The sequence below is a fragment of the Triturus cristatus genome, chromosome 5_1, assembly GCF_964204655.1.
Source record: "Triturus cristatus chromosome 5_1, aTriCri1.1, whole genome shotgun sequence".
Lineage (NCBI taxonomy): Eukaryota > Metazoa > Chordata > Amphibia > Caudata > Salamandridae > Triturus > Triturus cristatus.
In genome coordinates this window covers 938,290,284-938,313,018 of record NC_140587.1, presented here as the reverse complement: position 1 = coordinate 938,313,018, position 22,735 = coordinate 938,290,284, and the positions used below count along the sequence as shown (strand labels likewise).

Here is a 22,735-nt window from a genome sequence, read left to right as displayed (position 1 = left end):
GTGGCTCTGTGTGGGTGCAAATGCAATGCGTCTCGCATTTGAGAGTGATTAAGCTATTGACGTTGTAAATAACAATGCCGTTTCTTTAAATGTTTTACATAAAAAAACATAAACGGAAAGAATGTCATGAGCAATGCCAATAGCTCTAACTTTAACAATGCCGAGACCATTGCATTGTAAATGCTTGTTTACATTACTGCTGGCAACTGTCCTGATGCACTGAGGTGATTTCTGCTGCTAATCCTGGACATGTTTATCACTAATGTAATCTCGGCTGATGTCACTATTACTATTGGTAGCTCGTGATGATTTTCGATTAACATAAGTAGCTTTTATTACACAAAAGGTTGGAGACCCTTAAAGAAATATTGATTAATCATCTAATTCTCAACAACAGATATGGTCACATTGCTTAATATCACTCACAAACTAACTCCGGTCTGCACGGGAATTTTCAAAAATTTGGGGAAAGAACATACCAAACAAAGCTGCAAGTATGTACCAATGTTGGACCACGTGTCATATAAGCATGTAAAATATAAGAAAAACAAAGTAGTACCCTGTGACCGAAGATTGTTGTTTTCATAAAGTTTACTTAAAATCACCACTAACTTTTTAAAGAAATTCCCGGCCATATGGAAAAAGCAGGCGCTGTGTCTGGAGCTAAAATGATTTAGTATATTATTTATGAAAGATTGTAACACAATTCCCACAAGCGCCTTTAATGCAGCGTAATTAAACGGCGTTTAACACTTCAGATGCCACAAGAACTAAACGGTTTTATTTGGTAGACCTACCGCATTTCCTCGAGTGTCAGATTAACAAATGACATCAAACAGCTTCTTTAATTATCCGCCCTTTCCTGATGAAACATCTGAATACAATTCTAACGATTTAAAAAATGAAATTAAACAGGAGCTTTTCTGTTAATTCTGATGATGAAGACTGTAGATATTGAGGACAATTGTGCCTCACAGTATAGAATATTTTGCATCACGAAAACGGTTGGTCTTGTGAGGAAGTTTTTGCTTCCTCTGTAGAATTTCAGAGAAAATATCTCCCTAAACACCAGTAAGAAAGCACATGAAGTTGGCTTTATATTGCCCAGGTGTATACCAACATACACACTGAGGACCAATGGAATACACACTCCACACAGATACACACATGAAACCCAAAGCAGCCCACCTACAGCAATCCACGTTAAAGCAGCTTAACAGACATACCGATACCCAATTGCGGGTACAGACATTTATCTGCACAGGCACAGGGACAGAAATATGTCTGTACAGTCGTGCAGGTAAGTAAAAAGACAAAGGCATTCATGTATGTTTCTATCCCCTCACATCAATAAGATGTTCCAATCAGCAAACTACTTCCTAAACGCACTAAAGAAAAGCAAACACCTTACTATGTTTTAAAACAGCTGCAAATGCAATAATCATATCTTAAATTACCTTTGAAAATACCGTCTTGGGTAGTTGATTCCGGTCCTATCTTGCCCCGCTCAAAGGTGGTTTCTACAATACAGAACAACTTGTATTCACAAGTAAAAAAAAATGACTACATCTCTCCTCTTCCAAGTGAACCACACAGGCTTCTAACCAAATTTACCTAGCCTGGGAATACTGCTGACTACCTCAGAATGACAATGGTGCCTCAGCATTAAAGACAGTAGCTCAAAACCACAAATTCCAAAACGTCTTTCTCACTGAAATAAACTTTCATAGGTGCTAGAAGCAACCAATGGAACGATCTTTCCACCCTGCTAAGAATCCATCTGAGGCTCAGGAAACTTCTGAAAACACACCTTTTTCAGTCTCACAGAACTAATTCCGATTTCTTCCTCAAGGATCTCCTCTAATTTCCTTTCCCTTCACTTTCAGTTAACACCCGTCCTTAATATATCTTCTCTTGCATGCAGCAGTTTCACAATGTTTCAGTCGTAACACACTACTATTCGGCAATTGTTTTTTAGGTGCATTTGGACTGTAGAAAAATGTTCAAAGAATGTAGATTGACATGCTTACGAACACATATTTGTGGGCCCAGAGACAAACAGGCACAGATGTACACACACAAACCCATGCACACGCTGCACACATGAAGGCACTCATTGTTATGGATGGACAGATGTGTGCAGGATGATGAATGTGTTATACACACGCCCTCAGATTGATACACTTCCAGAGATACCTGCAGATATCTGGCTACTATACTTTCAATCAAGCCTGGAATAAAGTACAAACATAATGGTATGTTATGTCAGGTTCCTTTAAAAAACGCATTCCTCATCCCGGTAATAACTACTGTACACATAGCGAGATATAGGAAGCAGTTGATTTTCAAAAGCACCTAAACACCAGACGTCGTGTGCAAGCTCAGGTGCCCTCTGACCATAGGGCTGTAGCTGCTTTGTAGAGAAGAAACATTTTCCATGGAATTTTTGGGCGCCATTTTTGGTGGACCGATGAGGAAACCAAGCATAATGACTTAACAACAAACCACACAGTGATGCGGGGGAGAGGACAAGAAAAAGTATAGCATTGGACGTGCACTCTGTAGTTCTTCCAAGTCCTTTACAATCATCTGTTCTTTTCTGTGGATCCTTGTGTGCATTAAAAGGGTGTGTGTGACCCACTGAAGCATTCAAGTTTGGCAGGTGAGCAAGTGGGCTATGTCATGACTTGCCCTTTCATCTCCCTCCCTGTTCAGTAGTAGACCCTGTACTACCAGTCTCGACGGTTAATTTATTTTCCAAGTCAATTTTACAACCCTGATGATTCGGCGTCTTTATTTACAAGGAGGCTTTGCTGGTGTTGAATTTTGGCAGTTTTCAACTTGCAGGCTTCGGCATCGAAGAAACATCCGGTTCAACTTCAGGTCGAGAACGAGTTCAACTTTGAGGTCAACTTAAGTTCAGCGTCGAGTTTTTTTCCACTATTACAACTACAGCGCGATCAGGGTGTCAGTTTAAGGGTGCATTTTCAAATGCACCAGCGTCATCTTCTTCCTAATTACATTGCTTCAGAAGACTCACCCATATTAAAACTGGAATGCTCCATTTCAAGGACGGAAACAGTTTCAGGCTGGGCTGCCTCTTTGGACACATCTACAGATGATATCTGTCTTCTTGACACCAACGTGCATGTAGTCCAATATTATTCATTGCATCTTTTGAGATCCTTGGGCAGGAGATGCAAAAAAGCCCTACACCTGGTATCACCGTGAACCAGTGGCAGGCAAAAAAAATATTTTCTGCCAGTCTATCCACGCAAAATGGTTGCTATACAGAAGCCAAACCTAAATGTATCCATCTAAAATTAAGCAGTGCATAAAAAGTAATACCAAATAATACCAAGTCCTGTCTAATGCCCAGATTGTGAACTGTACCACTCAGAATTTCCGTGTGGAATGAGATCAGCATGATGCGGACTAGGTGCGGGTACACTGGTCCTGATTTTAACAGCTGGAACAGACAACTGGTAAACCTGCTATATTAATGGGCAGTACTGCAGCCGGCCCCGGTCCCTGGCCACTGCCAAGGTTCTAACAAAGCATGTAGGGAGCATGTAATGCTCTCCCCATGAACATCAATATCCTCTCCTTCACTTTCCAAGTGCCCGTTTAGAGACTAAGAGCTAAAAGACAAGATTATGCACAGCATGTGAAACTTTAGTAAGATTCAATCTCCAAAAGCTATCATTGGGACAGGATTTTACTAATGGCTGTTATTTAATGTTGTTTTACTGATATTTTTATAACTTTGAACCCCAACAACAGAAAAAGCTGATGGATGGAATGCTGAATATTGTCAAACATTCACCCCCAGTCACAGATCTGGGTAAAATTTATTGGGTTTTTTGCTCTCCACACCACCGCAGTTTGGACCCAGCCTTTGGACTACCACTGCTGTGACCTATTGGTGGTATACAAGAGATTCATATCATAAAATATCATATCATATCGCATCATCACATCTCTCAGAGATCGCAAGATGTTTGTTTGATTCACAGCAGCATTACTGAACAATCCTATGTTCCTGACTTGGAGACCATGATTATTATTTTAAAACATCATAGACACAACTGATTCTGTAGGTTCTCTGATCCACTTCAAACAAAGTTGCCATGGTGGTAGCTCTTTTTTAAAGGCCCTCCATATTCTAGACTTTAGTAAGCCACTAAGAGATTTCCAACCCATGATGTTTTAATATTCCATTTGCAGTAAAATCAAGCACTTTCAAAGCCATTAACAAGCAGTGACGGTTATACTGCTCCAGTTACAATGTGTTTGTTTGGTGAGTATTTCATTTTGGAATTGTTGAACAACTGACTGCTGACGGACAAGGCTGCCATTGTCCTTTGAATGCTGATCAGTGAGTGTCAGGGACATGGCAGAAAGCCCTCGCTTCCCGCCAGTAAAACGATAGCACCTCAGTCTGCTTGAACCATCCAGCCAACATTAAAGCTTAGCGGTTGAGCTCATCATACACAATAACGTTCAAAGATCTAAAACTAATCCTCACCAATCTTGTTTTCTTTGTATTTGAAATCTTTGTAAGCGGTTTTACTCTCACAGAAATGTATACTTGGAAGTGCCTTATTCAGAATCCTGCCTCAACTTGTTGCAATAGTCCTCTCTGTTGGATGAATGCGGTCAACCACAGTCTTGGTAGCTCAAGAAGTATTTCTACACATCTCGTACTACTAGCCTACACATAAAGGATATGAATTCTGTACTAGTTTTGTGCTGTAGCTCTAGCTTAAAAAGGATACTAACAGTAAGAAAGTACATTTACTTTGTGCATTCTTTCAGGAAACGGATGTGTAAAATAAGGCTGATGTTTCTGCCGAGGGATATTTTATTATCCTTTTAACGAACACGGACTTCTCTAGCAGGGAAGGCTGGCCCATAACGTAAGCATATATAATTAAGTGCCATTACCAAATTAGAGCAACTAATTCTTTTATAGTTTGATCTTTATAAACCATAAAAAATCTTCAAGGATAGAATGATATAATGGCAAAATACATTAGTATAATCTAATCAATTCATGCATTCACTGTTTTAAAATGGGCACTGTTCCTAGACTGAGTTTTTCCATCTAGGCTTTAAAGAGAATACATTTATGTAGACGGAAAGGTAAGGCAGAAAATGCATATCACTGTAAAATGTAATAAAAACACAGTATTATAAATGTGTTGATAAGATGTACAATAGAAAACAATAAAAGAGCACGCCATATATCTGTCATGTAACACTACTTATATTGGTTAGAGAAGATAAAAATGGTTAATAGTCTTATGCTCTCTTTAGCGGTCAATACAGACCCTGTTCCACCACAATGCTTTTCTGTTAAGTAACTCTTGGGGGGGGGGGGGGGGGGGGGGGGGGTTATATATTTTTTTTATGGACAATCAGTTTCCCCCCCCAAAAATTAACACCATAAGCAGGACTCTAGAAACGGCCCAGACATTTTCTTGAGTGTCCGGGGGTCACCATGATTTATGTTGAATAGACTGTTACATATACAGCTGCAGACAGGCTACCAAATTGTGCTCTAAACCAAGAACCACAAGCTCATTTTCAGAAAAGCGCCAGTAACCCGCATTTGATAATTGTGCGTGCTACAAGGTGACAGAAGATCCTCACTAATTTGATTGTAGCTGTTAGCATGATATATTTACAAGCTGCTCCTAAAGGCTCATTCTTTCAATATCCCTCGGAAAAATCTTGGATTTTTTAAATTTATGAAATATATCACTTTGAGGCACACGCAAGTGATATATTTTGTTTGCCAATCCTTTGATTGGGTTTAGGGGAGTTGGGTGTATCTTCCCCCTCTAAGAGCACCGCAATTGAAAAAACTGAATTTTGGGATTGTGTGTGGTCTTTCTGTGAGTGCCTTATTCCTATCAAATCACCTGAATCAGTTAATAGAATTGTAAAGTTTATGGCTTACCTGATCTTTGCATGTAGCTAACCATTTCCACCTTCTTCTAACAAGTTAATTCACAATAGAGGCAGTTCTGATTGTTCTTTCGTCACTTGCCACTTCTGTCTTTGCAAGTTCCTGAACTTAACTTTTCTCTAATTGTTAATGAGGATTTAGAAGCTCTCTTATAGTGGCTGTGCTTTGAGTCTTTCCTTACTGGGAATTTGTTCATTAGGACACCCAGAGTTCTATGTTGAACCATTTTTACAGGTCTCTCGGACTTCAATAATATGAGGTTCCATTATTTTGAATAGGTTCCTCCTTAGACAAAGTTTAGTTAAGAAGACTGTTGTAGTTCTTAATTCATAAAAGAATAAGTGCTGTGCCCCAAAGTTTGCTTTGAAACCTGCAGCCGCTGTTATTGAAGGTCAGGGTGCCGAATACTAAGACTGCATACTCTTGATTCCATCTCGTGCCTCTTTATTCCACCAGCAGACACTCCCTGTCTCTTTATCTAACACTTGCAGGTTCTTCCTATGTCCTTTTGTCACATTTATTTCCGTCTTTGTCCTCCTCCTTCTTTTTTCCCTTGTGTGTCTTTTCACCCTCGTGCTTTGACACAAAGCATGACAGGTAAAATAAGTTCCGGACCCCACCTGCAAGCACCGGCTCTAAATACAGGGTGATTGTAGCTGAACAGCATGACTATGGTTGGCTTGTTCTGCTTCTCAATATATGCCAGACCTACTGGAATCATGAGGCAAGACATCACCAAATTATGCAATAAGGTTAGCTTAATTGGCCATCATGGAAAAGGATAATTCTCTATCTGTGAAATCAAGTGATTAAGGGCAATGCTGTCAGCACAGTGAGTAGCATTAATATTTAACTATTACATTGCATTATATGTATTATGTTTTAACACGCTTAGATATTTAAGAAAGTCAGTTTCAAATGCTCAGGATACACATGATAAATGTTCAGCATAAGCTATGCCAATAAAACAAGGCTGAAACATGTCTGCATGTCTTGACTAACTTTGCAGAGGTGCTTTGGCATTTCATTTCAGGCTAGACTGTCTCTTTTGGAGTGGGGCCAAAACTGATTTTTCTAAAGTTGATTTCTGCCTTTGAATGGCTTTTTCTTATGCAAAACATTATTCATCAAAGATTATAGTGATGGCCTTTATTAAAATATAAGACCACCATTCCTTAATACTATGCTAGGAAATCTTCTCTGCTTCAACCAATGCACTTGTTTGTGTGAAATATAAAACTACCATGTAAACACTTCTTGTAATAGGAAGAAGAATTACTATTGAAGTACTTATTGTTATAAGAATTAGGTCCTTTTTTAATCTCTCCAAGCTATGTTTAATTCCGAACTTAGCTGGAGTTCCGTGTGGCATTCATTTTGTACTTTGCATGAGTTTGTTGGAATCGCCCATTTTCAACTTCCTGATAAAAAAACACTTCTTAGAGTCCACACAACTGTATAATTTACAAACTATTCATTGAGTGTATCACTGAGAGGCACGTTCATGACACTTAAAGAAATCAGACAGAACACCTTTGAAAAAGAGGATAGGTAAAATCTGATTTAGAACATCATAATGTAAGAAAAATATAATTGGCCTTTGAAACAAAAGCGTTAGATCACCAAGAAAAACAACATGGCACACATTTTTGATGTATTTCATATTTTTCTTCTTGTTTGTAACATATTACCATGCGGTTTTCTACTGGCATTATACTTTAATTACAAAATGAATACATCTCGACTGTATTAGCTTTGTAAAAACTGGCACACATCTCTGGGCTGTAGGTTTATTGTCAAAATATAAATTCAAAACTTAGGTCAATTGACTCACGTTGAAATCTTGTTAAATTAAAATTATATTTGCATCATTTAATAAAACATTTTTGAGGTGCATTTGAAAAGATGAAAATGGCATAAATTGGTAAACTAACGCAAAGGGAAAACACATGAAAAGCAGAGGTAGCAAGTAGGTGTTGACGACGCTCCATAGGAGCAAGTTTGATTGACCGTTGCATAGCAATAAAAACGATGCATAAAAACTTTACAAGAGGTGCTGTGGTTTTTCATTTTTTTTACAAGTAGAAAAACATTGCTTGGCCTTAAAAGCAGTCCATAGAAACCTTTCAGAATAATGAAACAGACGTAGAACTTTAACTACGTGCAGTGTGCAGAAGTGCCGGCCATGTGACATTAAAAAAAGGCCCCCATTGATTATGCCACCTAGGAGCAAGATTGGTTGGCCAAAGGATTTATAGTAGAGATCATTCTGAGAATTTGTTCAGTACTCCATACATGCGTTGCCAATTCAAGTCGAAATTGTGTCTGGCAACCGGCCCTTAGGGTTTGCTCCCCACAAGCAGGGTGCAGGGAGACCTACCCTGCAACTAGAGTCACAGCTCCTATCATTGGTAGGGTCAGTAAAATACACAGGTGCAGCTCCAAAGGGACTTGGTCAAAATCAAACAAAGTCACTTTCTGGCATCTTCTTGGCTACCAGTGTGAGGAATCGTACCAGTAGGCAGTTCAGCCATGGGTCTGCAAGGGCACAACAGGCCAACATGGCCTGTCTCCATGTGTGAATCGCTCTTTGGTTGAAATAATCTTTTAGCAGCTGCCTCCGTTCAGCCAGAAGCTCTTTGCAGGTGCAGCAGCTCTTCTGTGGTCGTGCCGCATAAGTGGCAGGTCGTCTTTGCGGAGTCTCTTTGCCAGTGCGAAAGGTGTTGGGTGCATGGAAACCGCATCAAAAGATATTTCAGGAATTGTTACTTAATGGTTCTTGAGTAGTTCAAGCTGAAATATTTTTGAGGTACCGGTGCAAAATAAGTGCTCAGTGTCATCCAGCAGTGGGTCTTTTTTGCTAATGCAACTTTGTCTTCACCAGCGACAAGGACTTTATTGATTTCCTTACTAGAGTGGGAACTCACAAGGTAACTAACTTGTGCGGGCAGGCATTTGGACTTTAACTGTTTAAACCTTCACTGAATCCGACACTATACTACACTGAAAGCTAATCACATGGCAGTTGCAGTAAGTAACTATTTGCATACATTTCCATACACACATTATAGCACATCAACAACACATTATTTTATACATTAGCTTCTTTTCTGCACTAAACTAGTAGCAGAAGACCCTATGTTTTTCAACATTTACAAGCCAGTGGCGCTAAATTTACCAAACCGTCAACCCCACTAAACAACATTGCAAGGAGGAAAGTGCGGATAAACAAAGAGCAGATACATGTTTCTCAAGCTTAAATTAGTTAATGCACCACATGTAATGATGTTGAGATTAAATCAAAATATTTGACATTTCAAGTACCTAAACACCACAGGAGGAAGAAGAGCAAGTACATTATATTGACTATTAGGAAGATGTGTGGCCTCTACTCTGGTAAATCATCAGGTCTGAGACATCTCCGTTAGCCTTGCACCCTTACCTTCAGTGAGTGAGCTAAGATTTCCCAAATGCTCTGTGCTGATCTCTGCAAGTTTTTGCAACACTAGACTTTGCTTGGCAAGTTTATCCAGGTATTCCCTCAGAACGAAGAGTGTTTTGCTAGACTGCATAATTTGCTGAGAAAAGAAAAGGGGAGTTGGTTACCTGGTTCACAGCTACAATATTTTCAAAACTATACATAGCAGAAAGTGCTGAGAAAAGAAACAAATAATTATGCAATTAGTTCACACATTCGTAGAGATATCACGACGTGTAATGACTTTCTAAGTAAGGCAGATAGAAAAAGTATTTTACATGCATGTCATGCTGTCTGGCAATCACTTACTGACTGTATTTTTGCCTTTGACCCTGTACAGCACTCTGCTGCCTTTCGAGATTGTGTGATGTCCAAATACTACATACATAAATATTTGTGGTGAAGCAGTACTAACTATGTTCTTCAGTTTTATAAAGCCTGACGTTAGCCTAAGGGCATCAGAAAGATCTAAATGATCACCCGATTACATTACACAAGGCCAGATCATTATGTTTTTTGTTTAGGCACATGGAGATTAAGTGATTTGCCCAGAAACGCAGGATGTTGAATCATCTCCAGAACTTGATCGTGGTTCCGTAGCGTCCAAGTTGGTAGCTATGGCCATTAGGCCACATCTCATCCCCATTTCATTTGGGAAAAATGAATGCTCCCGGTTAGATGAAGAATGATTGTTGGGTGGTGCACTAGTTGTAGCCTATCTTTGATGGAACACTGTAATGGGTATTACAGGGATGATTACATGTCCTCACTCTTTAGTGGAGGTAGCTGGGAAACAATTCTTGGCTACAGTCAACTATTAGTAGAGTTTTGTTGATAATTGGTCATCAGAACGTATGGAAAAGATATACAATCGGAATAGTGGTTGTCAGTCATGTAGAAGGAAGAAACTAAACCTAGTCATACTTTTGTTATGCTACCCCGGGTTGCTTTTCAGAGTAGTCCCAGGCTGGCCTTCGAAGGAGAGGTACTGTACGACTGACCTATTATATTGGTTCTATGGACTGATCATGCTGTTGTAGCATGCTCTGTGTAGAAAGAAAATGGGTTTGAAGTCAAAGTAGGTTTTTAAAATATCGTGATATCCAAGGGAGTAGACAGAACAATAAAATACCCCCACTTTGAGCAACTTGGAATGAAATGTTCGAGCAAAGTGAGCAATTGCGACCTTTTCTATGAAGAAACCCAGTGGGAATTGTTCCCTCAGAAGAATTATGCATTTTATAGCATGCTTTTAAAGAATGTGTCTGAAAATCTGCATATTTAACAGTATTAACGCCTTTCTTTCATCATTATTTCCTTTTTCTTGCGATCTTTTTTTCCTACTGTCCATTTTTCCTTCTTTCCTCCTTTTTCCATTCTCTTTTCTTCTCCTCTTTCCATTTTCATTGCTTCGATCATTCTTGTTTTGTTCCATCTGTTCCTCTTTCCTTCATTCTTTCCTTATTTATACCCTTATTTTATTTCCTTTCACTTTTTCTTTCCTCCCCTCTTCCCATTTTTTAAAATTCTTTTCTTGTTTCTTCCTTGCTTCTTAACTTCCTCTTAAATACACTGATCACCTTATTTCCCTCCTCCTTTCTTTTTGCATTCCTTCTATTTGTTCAATCTTTCGTTCTCCTCTTTCTATTGCCCTTCTATCCATCTCTCATTTCATCTTTCCTTTATTTCATTCTATTGTTCTGGTTTCCCTCTTACTTCTTGCAACTGTTCAAGCTTTCCTTTTCCGTTTTATTTTTCCCTTTCTGTCCTTCTTTCCAACTTTCTTTTCACCTTCGTTCCATCTACTTTCTTTTATCTTTTCTTTTCACTAATTTGAATTCCTCTTGTATTCCTTCCAATTGTCTAAATTCATTTGCCTCCAACTTATTTTTTCCCTGCCAAATAAAATCTTCTCTTTCTTTCAGTCACCATTTTAAGATTCATCGGCCTCTTTCCTTTCTTTCCCCCATTCCACAGTTCTGCCACAGTAATTTATTATTTCAGTATTTATTAGTGTCTCCTGTCTTGCGAGGACCTGCAAGCCAGTGCCATTAAAAAAAGTAATCTGTCCCCGGCACCCCTCGATTAGGCTGGTGTAGCGGGTGCTGCACTATGCCCTTGGTGATACCATAATATTGTGAGCAAAACATTGAGGATGAAAATAAGAATTAAGTGTGTATAGGTATGTACAGATTTATCATTTTTAACTCCACATCTACATAGCTTGAAGATATGCATAAAATCACAGTACTTATATGTGGAGTTAAGTAAAATAAACCTATACTTACCTATATGCCAATACTATGCTCTTCAGTATTTTCTCCCTATATTATGGTAGCTCGATATCATTGAAACAATACTTTGGGGGAATACACATAAGGGTTTGTTTTACCATTTGCACAAATCATGTGGTATCCACTTTCTTTGGTTCCCCTCTGCCTGTAGTGTATGTCTAGTTCTTGGGCTTTGCATCAAGCTGTTGCGGGAAGTTTCAGTTCAGGTCTTGGTACCTCTCATTGAGGTCTTGTACAGGGGGTAAGCAGTAAATCTCTGGGGTCACAGTCAAGGAAAAACAAAGCCACTCCCTTCAGTGCTAGCCTGGAATGCCACTTGGCTGTGCTTGCCCACAATTATTGCTTGTTACAGCATATTTTCAGATATTGACTGCAACAACAGCTAAAGGATCCCAGAACTCGCGGATAGTTTACTGGTAGAAGTTGTCCCCCCCTTCAACAAAAGAACAGTGATTGGGGTTCAGCTATCGGGGGAAAGGAACCTGTTTAGTGTCAATATTTGTTATCACTTGGTTTAGCAGTTGGTATTTACTTGCAACTACTCACAACAAGCAGCCACGCGGAGAGTCTCCCCTATGACCTACCACTTCAGATTGCACTGTCTCTTGAAGGGAAAGTCCAACTTGCTATGTAGGGTCTGACTGCAGACCCAGTGGTCGCACACTTTTGTTGCAGTGATCTGCTTCTTGTAGTCATTTGACTTTCTTCTGTTCTCACGGATATTTCTCCCACACCCAATGCTTAAGATCAGCAGAAAGTAAAATATCGGCCCGTACATCGAGCTTGAAGATAAATTCACTAAATTCTCCAGTCTGTTTTTATAGTTTAAAAAATATGGTTAAAAAAAAAAATCAGACATAATTAATTGCACTTCTTTGCCACATACAACTTACTCTGCTTCAAGTAACATACATACTTTGTTTTACTTTTTCTGTAAGCCTTAACTTGTGCTTTCTCTTGATTCACTAATTAATGTAATAATGAATATTCAGGCACCACGGTCAAGTTATGCTGATGAACACTTATACATGGTCCATTAATACCAAACCTTCAGCATAAAATGAGATTTATTTGATTTTACCGTAGCCTCAGTGGGAAAATCCAGCCCTACGTTTTTTCTGAGAGAGCACTTATATAATATTAAATGATTCTGGTGCAATGGCACAATCGTAGCTTACTGACACATACCATTAACTCTTCCTGTATCCTGCCCATGAAAGTCATCCTTTCTCGAGCACAAGAATGGGGGGAGGACAATTTATTCAAACACAATTGGCTAATAATAATTATTAACCAAAATGTTTCTCCTTGTCATATTTAGCCCATAAACGAGGCCAATAAAAAGGCGTTAGAAAACCTGCAAAATCACAATACATTGGCCAGCCACCCTTCACAAATACCTAAAAAGACATCTTGATCAGTGCACTGTGAACAGAGCAATCCCCTCCTGAACCCTGAGTCTTCTATAAATTATTTGACACTTTCATCCAAACCATCAATCGATTTTTTATTATTGTTGCGAAAATGTTGCTACATGACACATCAGTTATCAATAACCGACACAGCGTATCCTTTGCACACCCTGGAATTAAAATGAAAACATCCAAAATCACCAATAATACATGTGTTTTAAAGTAGGACATTAACTACTATCTTGAAAACTTTTTGATGGACTACCTATTCCTTTTAACATGCCTTTTGCGTTATTAATTCAATTTCTTAATAATCTACTAAATAATCATACATAAATATTTTAGAGGAAGCAACTAACTGCTCACTATTTGGTGCTGTTGTAGCCTCATGATTCCTAATAACATACAATATAGTAGCATATTTTTTCCAAATACTCTCTGTAACAAAATATCCTTGTTATGGATCTAATTAACCACACTCCGTATTGCAAGTCTCCAAAACTGCCTTTGATTCTTCAATTTAATAATGTACATTATCTTAGACCAATTATTTACTATCCTCCCTTTCTAGGAAGTTTCAAAGCTCGTCTCACGCAATTTTGCTGATTAAATGTTCTGAACAAAGATGTCAAGGACTTTGCTCGCCATGCCAGAAAAATATATTTGCTGCAAAATGGTACAGGCGAGCATTATTCAGGCATCAATTTTATTTTCTCCATGCTTCTCTTGCCAAAAATTTAAACACTCAAAGCCAATGCTTCATTGGGCCAGAATTACACAGTTAATGCCACTTTCCAGCACTAAAGCCAACTGCTTTACAGATGGTGGGAAAAAAACTGAATATCCTTAACATTCCTTCAACAGCAAAATGCAATAGTAGTGATTGCTTCACATTACTATCCTGCATGTCTGTGGTTGTGAAAACAAAATCTTCAGGTCTGCTTGTGATGAGGTTCTCTGAGGCTCCAACAAAGACAGTGCTTCATGCAGCTGGAGCAGGGACCTCTGCCAAGGGGTGCAGTTGGGGATAAAATGAGGAGGTACCTGCAGAAGCTCCATTAAGTGTGCATACATCCTCTGCCATGACAGCAACACTGTGCAACAGTGAAAGTTCAAGGAAGGACACTTAATACTAGTTGTTATGCCTCATGGAGGAGGGCAGCAGCAGTAGGTTCTTCAGCTGGAGTGAAAACGTAGCCACGTATTTGAGTGTTCTGTCGCGAGGCAGAGCCTGGACAGATTTATAATTTTCATGAAGTAACCTCAACACCCTCCAGTGCTGCGAACAACCTGTGACCTATTATAAAACGGAGATCATGGATGTCATAGGAGTGCAGAGGAACACAATATCCCCCTACTCTTAAGAAAACTATTGGCCTGACAGCAACAAGGTGTGAGACTTTTCAATTACTCCTTTGGGTCACACAAAAAAATCAAGGGCATTGAGGTACTTTAGAATTGAGGTACTGAGGGAAGAAAAGGAGAGGTATTTTCCATAAACGTAGGGCCTGATTCAAAAAGGCAACATCCTTTTCAGTAAGTTTATACTTGAGTAAGTTTACTACTTTTCAGTTTTTACAAACTGTACTTTTGGAGTAACTTACACTTTTGCAGTAACATAACACTTTTGTGGCAAGTACGGCACAACTCATGGCCAACCACTGATACTGCAACACCCTGCCATAGAAAATAAGAGAGGAAGGGACTTAGGGCCAGATGTATCAAAGGGGTTTACCCATTCTGTGTCTATGGGGAAATGTGTTCATACATATGGCCCTTAAAAACAAAGGAATTAATGTTAAGTGTAATCAAGCTATTTAAAATTGTTCAAAATATAAATAAATATAAATTAATTAAAAAATATATAAAAAATAGTACATAGGTATTTAATTATAACACTGAATTACAAATACTTGATAACCTAAATAGGTTATTAAATATTCTATAGTTAATAAATGTGTACTTTAAAAAAAAAATGTAACATACATTTATATTTTTTATATTTTTAGCTATTTTAAATAATTTAAAAGTAGTAAAATACGTAAAAACTGTAAAATTACTCAAAAGTGCAGTTTGTGAATTTGATCCACAGTGTTCCATAAGAACAAGGAGGATTATATAAAGCACACGGAAGTGTGCATGCTTTGAAGTGGCAAATTACGCCTACCTTAGCACCACTGAACACTTTTGGCATCACAATTGGGCGCTGCTATAATACTGTTTGTGCTGCCTTATTAGATTAAAAGGCAGCATTCAGCCTTAGGGCGGAGCCCTCTGCAAAGGAGTAGCTCACAACTTGTGGCTATTCATTCAGTTTACAGAAACTGTGCACTCAACATTTCAGTAGCACCTCAGGAGTGGTTTTCAAAGAATGCCATGAATAAGAATAGGCTTTGGTGGAGAGGAGATTCAGAAAACATCTGAGGCTGGTTCCTGGGCAATGTTTATGTCACTCTTCTGGCTGCACTTCCCAAGTCAACTGTTGAGTTATGAATGTGCAGATTGCTCTTCAGAGTGTGGCTTTGCCGGTCTAGTTTGCCATGGGAATCACCCAAACAATAATTATTCATGTGTTAATTCATGCACCAGGTGTTGTGTATTGGTTATTTAATGGTTTGCTCTCGCGGTTTAGCATGTGCTTGTTTGCTATGCAATCCTTAGTGTTCTACGAAAAAAATTCAGGAACTGTTATGATAAGAGTCTGAGCTGTTCCTGCCAAGGGTTGCAAGTATCTCCTGTCTTAAGCTCTTAATAAATCTACAAGTATATCAACTAGAGTGTGCCTCTTCACAAAACTGGCAACAAGGATGGCATAAAATGAAGCTGCCCATGGGGCCTATTATTTATGAGTAGTTGTTGTACTGGCCCCTGCAGATTTTCATGTGTGTGAATAATTGTCATTCGGTGATGACAGACAGATGTTATCAATCATTGGTTTCACTCTGATGTGCCAGCCTTTGATGTGACGGCAGCTGTTCCCGAGTTGGCAAGCAAGACGAGAAGAGCCTTTATGTAATTTTTATTTTGTGCTGCATACCTTTTATGCACGCGGCACTGCGTGATGGGTATTGAGGCAGCAAACTACCTCTTTGATATTCTTGAGCTCGGGCAGTGAGAGCCACGCAAGAGCCTCTATTTAACCACAAGCTGATTATTGTGCAGTGTCAAGAAAGAAGCCGCTTCGGCTGCGCTTACCATGCCTGTAGGCTCGTGTTATCATTCTTCGCACTGCTCCGCTTCGTGTACGGTGGGTGTGTGTCTTCATTCCCACATTTTGAAGTAAGGAACAAAGAATAGTTAATCTCTGCATTCTGTGTACTGTGTCGTGTGCAGCAGGAGTTTTGCCACTGACTGTGAAGCAGGCAAACTAATGCAATGTGTTGAGGCAATATTAAAGTGTAGGATTTACAACATAATGACTGCTGATTGGCCGATGGTTCTACTCCTACGTGCTATAAGTTGAAACCTCGTTTAAGATTGACAAAAATGTTTTTCAGTAGCCTACCCTACAAATTTTAGTTGATTGAATTGTGAAAATGAAAGGCTTTTCCACAAGAGCATAAAAAAGGGGAGTGGATTGCGCTGAGTATTATCTCAAGAGGTGCCTGCCAATATATTCTACTGAAAGCAAAACTATTACCAAGGAGAAATCTAATGAGTTGGTCTACACAGTGTATGTCAATTTTGGGATTATAAAGCCTCTCAGGAAGTATGAAAGATGTCTCACCTGGCAAAACGTAGACAATAAATCCAAACACCTTAGCTACATCTCATATTATCTGTTGCTATCTGTGAATTGACAACAGTGACTATGTTTATTGTTTTCCATTAAAATGACAGTGAAAACCCTATTTGATTTAGAACCCAAAGACATGTCTGTTCAAGCTATATCAGTTCCCCTCATGTTTTTGCAAGGGACTGGCTTGGGAGGGTTGAAGGGAGTCTTTTGAAACTTACCTGGAGGCTGTGGGTGCTGATGTATTTAGCTAAGAGGAAACCTGAAATTTCGAAACTCAATTTAGGTGTTTGTGGTGAAGAGGTACAAGTTTTTCTCATGTGCTCAATTCCCGGGGGACACCGTACAGCAATATGTGGCGGTATTGAGAACATTAGCAGGTTCTTGCAAGTTTAGGGATCTACATGAGGAGATCATTAGAGATCAAATTATTAACAGAGAAGCAACATGACAATTTAAGAGAAGTTGATTAAAAGATCCTTCTTTAGAGAAAACTATTAGCATTGCGTGCAGGACGGAAAATGCTTCCTGTTATGTTAAGGAGCTTTAACAATAGCCACAACAAAGGAAAGTCAGAATAGGATGATGCAAAGATGATAGAGCTCTGCAAACTCCTGCTCCCAAAAAGGACAAAGCAACAGTAGGTAACGGTTCGGCATCAGTAGAGATACAAGGTGTTACAAAAAAAACAATGTTACAAATGTGGTAGACGTTTTGGTGATGTGTAGAGTGGAGAACCAAGATTGTGAGGGGAATGCTCAGCGTGAGGCTTATCGCCCACCCAAATGCATACTTAAAGTGACTGGAGGAGAAGTCCTCATGTGGGCGGATTTGTGCTCTCCCTGTACATTAGTTGGCAGATCTGTGTGGGAAGGTGTAGGAAAGTGCACCTTTTTATCATGGTTACCCCACTTTTTGCTTGGTAATTGATGCAATTTTGACAGAAGTGCACTGGGTTCCTGCTATCCAGGTCCACAGAGCCAGATCTCTTTTCCTAAAACCGTGCAGTTTTGTCCCCAATTGGCAATATCTTTTGCACTGTTGTAAGTCTCTGGTAAATGATACCCATGGTACCTAGGACATGGGCACTAAAGAGTGTCCCTCAGGGCTGCAGCATGTATTGTGCCACCCTAAGGGACCCCCCCACCATACACATGCAGACTGCCATTGCAGGCTGCGCCACATGGTACAGACAAAAGAGAAGACACTGCATGTCACAACTCATGTCTGCCATGCCTGCAGACACTGCATGCAATATATGCATGTTTAACTTACGGAAGGCCTTAGAGCCCTAAGGCAGTGTGCATTATATAACATGTGAGGACATATCTGCAGGAGCAGATATGCCCCTGTGATGTCCAAGTAGGATCTTGGACATTACAAGTGAACATCTTGTATTATTAAACCCACACTGATTCCATTCATGGATTTATTAATGCATGCACCCAGGGGGTACCTTAGATACCCTGATAACTACTAGGACACTAGTGCGATTGCTGACTTGTCTAGTCCAGCCTGCCACTAGAGACGCATTTCTGACCCCTTAGGAGGTGAGGGCTCTGCTCTCAGAGGTCAGGAACAATGCCTGCTCTTGCAGGAGGTGTTTACACCTTTTCCAAACAGGATGCCTAGCAATCGGCATATCAAGGCTGGAGGCTTCAAAGCCATGCGTCTTTGGTATGTGACCCCAGCATCCCTCAGACCTGGGAGATGCCACCCCTGCCTAGAGACCCATTTGGCACCAGGATAGGTGGGAAATTAATATGTGAAGTAGGCATGGAGCACACACAGTAACACCCCTAAGGTGAGCTGCCTGATATGTGCCCAACTCTAGGAAAATTCTGCCATCTTGGTGATGGTAGGACTTAGAAAACTGGAACAGGGATATGCCCACTTCCAACAGGAAGTGATTATATATGGGGCATAGTGACCCCAAGGGTAGGTAGCCGATTGGCTACTACTCTCCACTTCCCTAACACCCGTAAATTTTGTATTTAGTGAGCTCCCTGAATCCAGAACTTCAGTTTCCACTGAACAAGAGAACACTGAAGAGCCGACTCCTGCAAAAACTGAAGACTGCTGTGGATTTTCTGTGCCAAACAATGCCTGCAGCACAGAGACTCGACAATTGCAACGACCCAACTCATCCTGCATCTGTGTATCCATCACAAGCCCTGGAGGGTTGCCAGCACTTCACCCAACAGCCAGCATCTCCCTTGGAGTAGAGGAGCTACTCCCCTGCAGCGTCTGACCATAATGTCCGGTTTAAAGAAGCTGCTGTCCACTGGGTCCACCAAGTAGTAGCCACCCAGGAGAAGGTCAGTGCACTCAAGGAGGTCAGATCCGTCTTTCTGCCAAACCTGAAGATGCCAAGAACTCCGCGACCCCTCCTGCACCAATACTCGGGGTACCGGACTCTTGCTGCAACCAACGCTTGTTGAAAGTCCAGTTCGGACTCCAATGACATCAGGGACGATGGATGTCAGCACTGCAGAGGCCAGCACTGTGAGTGGCCAAGCTGTCCCGTTTTTAAACTCCTTGCTGGTCCTGACTGCCAACCATGAGTGCCTTGACGCACGAGAGCCAGACCACTAAAAACACTCTGAAACTAATCCTCCCGGCCTGGGACAAGGAACTGCTCCCCCGTGCTCCCAGGACCCTCAAGACCCCCATTCGGCAGCCCATTTCCAGGTGCCCACCCTTTACCTTCTACCATGTAGCGTAGAAGGATACCAACCCGTTCAGAACCTCTACACCTGGACTCACCAGGGAAGATACAACTGATCTGCTGGTGGAATTTTGGTCTTTGTCCCTCTACCACCTCATGAATGAAAGGGGTCCCACGGAAACGCATTGCAAGTATTTGTATGCAGTAAATGTTTGTTTTCCCATAGGAAAGCATTACGCATAAAAACGCACTGTTGGTTAACAGTGCTATAATTGTAAAAGGTCTATTACGAAAAAGTACTTACCTGATTACGAAGTTCTTGGGTTCAAAATAAATATAAAACTACCTGTTATTTTTCTAAATTGGTGTGAATCTCCTTTTTGAGTGTGTGCATTATTTATTGGATGTCTGTGTGCAACAAATGACTAACACTCCTCTCTGATAAGCCTAAGGCTGCTGGACCATACTTCACTAGATAGAGCAACTTGGGATTGCAAGAGCAAGCCCTTGTCCACTCATAAGGGATACCTGGACTCTTTACACAGCATACCTTCTTTTGGTATGCTATATAAAGAGCCAGTTTCCTACAGAAGGTCTGAGCGATTGTGAGTTAATTATAACTGATGTGGACCCAGAAAGCTATGGTGGGATCAATTTGCCAGTTATTTGCTATTTCAAAGTTGAGTTAGTGTACAAAAGCAGAAAGGCTTCTGGAAGGATGTATGTTGTGGAATGAGGCAAAAGCTTGTTAGGATGGAAGGAACAACTTGCACTGGTATTGTTCTGGATCACAACCTTCCTGATCAGGTGTTACTACAGAAAATGAGGTGGAAAATAAAGTTTGTAATTTCCTAAATTATTTGTCAAAATACTAGGATGTTTGCAAAAATCGAATAATATTGTTTTAAAAAAAGAGTCATGCCAAAATGTATAAAATTCGCAATGCCCAGTTAGCCGCACAAGGTCACCTAAGTGATGAGCTAGATTGTTTGAGTAAGTCAGGTGTTATTGAGACTAAAGAATCTTAATAGTGGCACAGTCTGATTATTTAAGCCAAGAAGGCAAATGGGAAGATGCGCATGTGTGTGGACCTTAGGGACTTGAATGATAACATAGCGGTTGATCGTCATCCTGTTCCCCACATTAACAAAATATTGATGAATGTAAGAAGGGCTAGCTGTTTTTCCACCTTAGATTTACCTAGCGCATACCATCAAGTGCGCTAAATCCAGACTCAAAACATTTAACATCTTTCATTACCACTGAAGGTGCATACCAATTTATGTGGATGCCATTTGGGTTCCCTTTGGGGTCCTCCATTTTTCAAAGAATAATTCAAGGGGTGTTACGTGGTTTGTCCAAAGTGTTGATTTTCCAAGATGACATACTTGTGTGGGATGCGACTAAAAACAACATGATATGGCTTTGGAATGGGTATTGGAGAAGTTAGAGATGGCTGGGCTTACCATTGGAGTTGAAAATTGTCAAGGCAAGTGGTGAGGCCCAAGTTGAAATTAGTGGAAGCTATTGGAAGGTACCCTTACCTAACAACAAGGAGCCGCTACGATCTTTTTGGGGCTAGCGGAGTGTACGACTCAAAGTTCATTGAGCACTTTTCTGACAAAGTACATGTTTTACGCTCCTTAATGAAGAAGAGTGTAAAGTATCAATGGACCACTGCTTGTCAACAAGCTTTTGAAATGGTGAGGAAATCAATTGCTGAAGCTGTAGTGCCGAAGCCTTTTGATCCCAATGACAGAACCATTGTTGTTACTGATGCAAGTGTGTATGGTCTAGGAGCTGTACTGATACAGATGTCAGAAGTTCGTAAAAAAGTGATGGTGTTTTTGCCACGCTCATTGATGGGAGCAGAAAGCACGTACTCCACCATTGAGAAAGAGGCTTTAGAATTTTGGTGAAGTGTGCAATACTTTAGGAAATATTTTTAGGGAACTAATTTTGAATAAGAATGGACCATAGACCTTTGATTGATTTATTAGCACAAAAGGGTCCCCTAAAGTGACACCATGCATAACCAAATGTCTGTATCGACTGCAAGAATTTATATTCACCATCAAGTATGCTCAAGGAACCAAGAACATCAATGCTGATTGTTTGTCAAGTTTGCCTTTGTGTAATGATACATTCGTAGAAGATGAAGAATGGCTATTGTCTGAGGTAAAACCGTCTTGCTAGGGAGCTATATGGGAGGACGAATGGAAGAAAGCATTGTTAGAGGAAAATACACCACAAATGTTAATAGACAAATTACCGTGTTGGTTGCTCTTGACTTATAACAAGAGGGAAAGTTTAAGTGAGTTAACAGTTTGGAAGGAATTGTCAGTGCTGGATGGTATTATCAGAAGATGTGACAGACTGGTCATCCCAGTCAGCCTGAACCAACAGTTGACGACTTTGTTGCATGTAGTACAATGTGGGAAGTCAGTTATGAAAAGAAAAGCATGCATTGATTTATGGCGGTCCAGTATGGACAAAGGGATCAGGAGGTTTGTACAGGATTGTGTACATTGCACAAGTAGCGACAAACCTGATATGTTGTCGGAAATACCTATTTCACTATGGCATTTAAAAAAAAGGTCATCAGGGAAAGTGGCCATTAATATGTGTGGTCTATTTGACTGTCTTTGTCTTGATGGCAAGTATGCTATTGTGTTAATGGATTAATTTTCTAAATGGCCTGAAGTGGCTTTTCTGAAAGAGGTCAGAGCTCTCAATGTAGTTGGAAACTTTTAAATGAGAAGGATGTCATGAGGTGGTTGTTTTATGATAACAGGCCAAAGGTTGTTTCTAAGGAGTTTTAGTCCTCTCTCATAAAGGAAGGCAAAAAGCATCACAAAACTGCAATTTATCACTCCAGTGAGAATGGTTTGGTGGGAAGGTTCGTGGGAAGGTTCATTTGTGTGTTGGGTGAGTGTACTAATTAGCCTGTGTGGGGGATTGAATTGGAAACAAGAAGTGAAGAATATGTTATGGAGTAATAGAACCATACAGCACTCAACTTCTGGGAAGATCCCATTCTTTTTACTAAAGGGAAGGGTGTCATGCACCACTGCGGTTCCTGCTTGAATGAAGAGGACATCACAAGCTGTGGTGGATAGGCAAGTTTTGGATGGCAGGGTGGATGAATATAAAGATCGATATGCACAGAGGCA

General features: G+C 40.1%; 1 protein-coding gene across 9 annotated transcripts in view; it reads right to left on the bottom strand.

The window, feature by feature from the left end:
- RIPOR2 (RHO family interacting cell polarization regulator 2) overlaps positions 1-22,735 on the bottom strand; it is a 497,105-nt gene that overhangs the window by 76,404 nt on the left and 397,966 nt on the right. For 6 of the 9 annotated variants that reach the window (XM_085605987.1, XM_085605982.1, XM_085605988.1 and 3 more), the window contains 2 exons: positions 9,417-9,552; positions 1,458-1,520 (listed from right to left, as the gene is read on the bottom strand). In XM_085605987.1, coding sequence (XP_085462113.1) covers positions 1,458-1,520; positions 9,417-9,552 — 199 coding nt within the window. The remainder of the gene's footprint in view (positions 1-1,457; positions 1,521-9,416; positions 9,553-22,735) is intronic. The other 3 variants (XM_085605983.1, XM_085605989.1, XM_085605990.1) reach the window with 1 other exon arrangement.